The sequence below is a fragment of the Nothoprocta perdicaria genome, unplaced genomic scaffold (genome assembly GCF_003342845.1).
Source record: "Nothoprocta perdicaria isolate Ctin4 unplaced genomic scaffold, notPer1 scaffold_665, whole genome shotgun sequence".
Lineage (NCBI taxonomy): Eukaryota > Metazoa > Chordata > Aves > Tinamiformes > Tinamidae > Nothoprocta > Nothoprocta perdicaria.
Window position 1 is genome coordinate 6,881 of NW_020455938.1, and position 3,827 is coordinate 10,707.

The following is a 3,827-nucleotide window of genomic DNA, read 5'->3' on the forward strand; positions in this document are numbered from 1 at the left end:
GCAGCGGTGCAGCAGCGGTGCCCGCAGCAGCGCCCGCAGTGGTTCCCGCAGCAGCGGTGCAGCAGCGGTGCTCACAGCAGTGCCTGCAGCAGCAGTGCAGCAGCRGTGCCCGCAGTCCCCTCGCTCGTGCCGCCCGCTCGTGCCGCCCGCTCTGCGCTCTACCTCTCGGTGTCTGCCCCGGCGGCGGCGCTGCCCGCGCGCGGTCCCGGGGCTCTCGCTCTTGGTGGGAGCTAATGGAGGGTAAAAGTCCAGGAGGACTCGGGCAGCCGGCACCAGGTACTCACTGTGCGCACGCCGCGCTGCGCCCTGCGCCATGCACCCTGCGCCCTGCGCCATGCACCACGCGCCCTGCACCGTGCACCCTGCGCCCTGCACCCTGCGCTATGCACCCTTCACCCTGCACCTTGCGCCCTGCACCCTGAACTCTACGCTCTGTGCCCTGCACCCTGCGCCCTGCACCCTGTATGCACCACCATGCGCCCGGCCGCACAGCCCCGCTGCACCCACTCACGGTGCATGCAACACCAGGGAGGCTGTAGCCGCGTGCAGCCGAGGCTGCAGCCGTGCTCCCGTGCAGCCAGCGGCGCTGCCTGCAGCCGGGCCCGGATCCGGCCGGCCGGGCCTGCATCGCTGCCGCTTTCCAAGGCTTTCCCCGCAGGGAGAGGCCCCCGGCCCCCGCAGCGCCCGCTCCTTCCCGTCCCGCCGCAGCGCGGTGCCGCGTCCCGGCTCCTCGCGGCCCCGCCGGGGTGGCTCTGTGCGCCGGTGGCTCTGCTCGGGGACGGCTGCGGAGAGCCGGAGGCGGCTCCGTTTGGTGCATGCATGCGGCTGGTGCTGGTGCTCCTGCTTGGTGATGGTTGCGGTGAGCCGGAGGCGGCTCCGTTTGGTGCATGCATGCGGATGGTGCTGGTGCTCCTGCTTGGTGATGGTTGCGGTGAGCCGGAGGCGGCTCCGTTTGGTGCATGCATGCAGCTGGCGCCGGTGGCTCTGCTCGGTGATGGTTGCAGTGAGCCGGAGGCGGCTCCGTTCGGTGCATGCATGCGGCTGGTGCTGGTGACTCTGCTCAGGGACGGCTGCGGAGAGCCGGCAACGTCTCCATTTGGTGCATGCATGCGGCTGGTGCTGGTGCTCCTGCTTGGTGACACCTGCAGAGAGCTGGAGGAGGCTGCGTTTGGTGCATGCATGCAGCTGGCGCCGGTGGCTCTGCTCGGTGATGGTTGCAGTGAGCCGGAGGAGGCTCCGTTTGGTGCATGCATGCGGCTGGTGCTGGTGACTCTGCTTGGGGAGAGCTGCAGAGAGCTGGAGGCGGCTCCGTTCGGTGCGTGCATGTGGCTGGCGCTGGAGGAGACTCCATTCGGTGCATGCATGCAGCTGGCGCTGGTGCTCCTGCTTGCTGACAGCTGCAGAGAGCCGGAGGAGGCTCCATTTGGTGCATGCACGTGGCTGGCACCGGAGGCGGCTCCATTTGGTGCATGCACGTGGCTGGCACTGGAGGCGGCTCCATTTGGCGCATACACGTGGCTGGCACTGGAGGCGGCTCCGTTCGGTGCATGCATGCAGCTGGCGCTGGTGCTCCCGCTCGGTGACGCCTGTGGAGAAGCCGGCGGCGGCCCCATTCGCTGCATGCATGCGGCTGCCGCGGGCGCCCTGCAGCGGGCGCGTGGCGCTGCGCCGGCCGCCGCCTCCCCCGGGCTCTGCTCGCGCTGCATCGCTCAGCTGCGCCCGTCCCGCTCCTCGCGCTGCCGCCGCGGCGCCCAGCGAGCTGCAGCGGCGCTCGCCTGCACCCTCCGTCTGCCGGCAGCCGCCGGCACCACCCGCAGCGCGCGGGGACCCCGGAGCCGCTGCGCGCGCTGCAGCGAGCCCGTGTCCACGCGCGTGCAGCGCTGTGGCCGCCCTCCGTGTGATTTGTCTCTCCCCCTCTCTGTCCCCCTGCACCCTGTCCCCGCTGCAGAAGGCAGCCGAGAAGCTGAAGGAGGAGGAGCGCAGGCGGCTGGCGGAGGTGGAGGCCGAGCTGCAGAAGCAGCGGCAGCTGGCTGAGGCGCACGCCGCGGCCAAGGCGCAGGCGGAGGCGGAGGCGCGGGAGCTGCAGCTGCGCATGCAGGAGGAGGTGACGCGGCGGGAGGTGGTGGCCGTGGACGCCGAGCAGCAGAAGCAGAACATCCAGCAGGAGCTGCTGCAGCTGCGGCACAACTCGGAGCAGCAGATCAAGTCCAAGGAGAAGCTCGTGGAGGAGGCCGAGCAGAGCCGCAGGAAGGTGGAGGAGGAGATCCGCCTGATCCGGCTGCAGCTGGAGAGCACGGAGCGGCAGCGCGCCGGCGCCGAGGCGGAGCTGCAGGAGCTGCGGGCGCGCGCCGAGGACGCCGAGCGCCAGAAGAGGCAGGCGCAGGAGGAGGCCGAGCGGCTGCGGCGGCAGGTCAAGGACGAGAGCCAGAAGAAGCGCGAGGCCGAGCAGGAGCTGGAGCGCAAGGTGCAGGCGGAGCAGGAGGCCGCGCGCGAGAAGCAGCGGGCCGAGGCGGACCTGGAGCGGCTGCGGCTGCAGGCGGAGGAGGCCGAGCGGCGCATGCGGCAGGCGGAGCTGGAGAAGGAGCGGCAGATCCAGGTGGCGCAGGAGGCGGCGCAGCGCAGCGCCGCGGCCGAGCTGCAGAGCAAGCGGCTCTCCTTCGCCGAGAAGACGGCGCAGCTGGAGCTGTCGCTGCAGCAGGAGCACATCGCGGTGGCGCAGCTGCAGGAGGAGGCCGAGCGGCTGCAGAGGCTGCAGCGGGAGGCCGAGGAGTCGCGCGAGGAGGCCGAGAGGGAGCTGGAGCGCTGGCGGCAGAAGGCCAACGAGGCGCTGCGGCTGCGGCTGCAGGCCGAGGAGGTGGCGCACAAGAAGGCGCTGGCGCAGGAGGAGGCCGAGAAGCAGAAGGAGGACGCGGAGCGGGAGGCCCGCAAGCGCGCCAAGGCCGAGGAGGCGGCCGTGCGGCAGAAGGAGCTGGCCGAGGAGGAGCTGCAGCGGCAGCGGCTCGCCGCCGAGGGCACGGCGCAGCAGAAGCTGGCGGCCGAGCAGGAGCTCATCCGCCTGAAGGCGGACATGGARAACGGCGAGCAGCAGCGGCTGCTCCTCGAGGAGGAGCTCTCGCGCCTCAAGGACGAGGTGAGCGAGGCCGTGGAGAGGCGGCGGGAGCTGGAGGAGGAGCTGGCCAAGCTGCGCGCCGAGATGGACGTGCTGCTGGAGAGCAAGGCCAAGGCCGAGGAGGAGTCGCGCTCCTCCAGCGAGAAGTCCAAGCAGCGGCTGGAGGCGGAGGCCGGCAAGCTGCGGGAGCTGGCCGAGGAGGCCGCGCGGCTGCGCGCGCTCTCCGAGGAGGCCAAGCGGCAGCGGCAGCTGGCCGAGGAGGAGGCCGGGCGGCAGCGCGCCGAGGCCGAGCGCATCCTCAAGGAGAAGCTGGCGGCCATCAACGAGGCGTCGCGCCTCAAGGCGGAGGCCGAGATCGCCCTGAAGGAGAAGGAGGCCGAGAACGAGCGGCTGCGGAGGCTGGCGGAGGACGAGGCCTACCAGCGCAAGCTGCTGGAGGAGCAGGCCGCGCAGCACAAGCAGGACATCGAGGAGAAGATCGCCCTGCTGAAGCGCTCCTCGGAGAGCGAGCTGGAGCGGCAGAAGGGCCTCGTGGAGGACACGCTGCGGCAGCGGCGCCTCGTCGAGGACGAGATCCGCGCGCTGAAGCTCAGCTTCGAGAAGGCGTCGGCGGGCAAGGCGGAGCTGGAGCGCGAGCTGGGCCGCATCCGCGGCGAGGCCGACGAGGTGCAGCGGCTGCGCGAGCAGGCGGAGCGCGAGGCCGAGCGGCAGCGCGCGG

At 71.9% G+C, this 3,827-nt stretch overlaps 1 protein-coding gene across 1 annotated transcript in view; it reads left to right on the forward strand.

Moving 5' to 3' along the window:
* Window positions 1-3,827, forward strand: part of PLEC (plectin) — an 18,628-nt gene that overhangs the window by 5,724 nt on the left and 9,077 nt on the right. Inside the window, exon 5 of the mRNA XM_026050246.1 lies at window positions 1,799-3,808. Coding sequence (XP_025906031.1) covers window positions 1,799-3,808 — 2,010 coding nt within the window. The remainder of the gene's footprint in view (window positions 1-1,798; window positions 3,809-3,827) is intronic.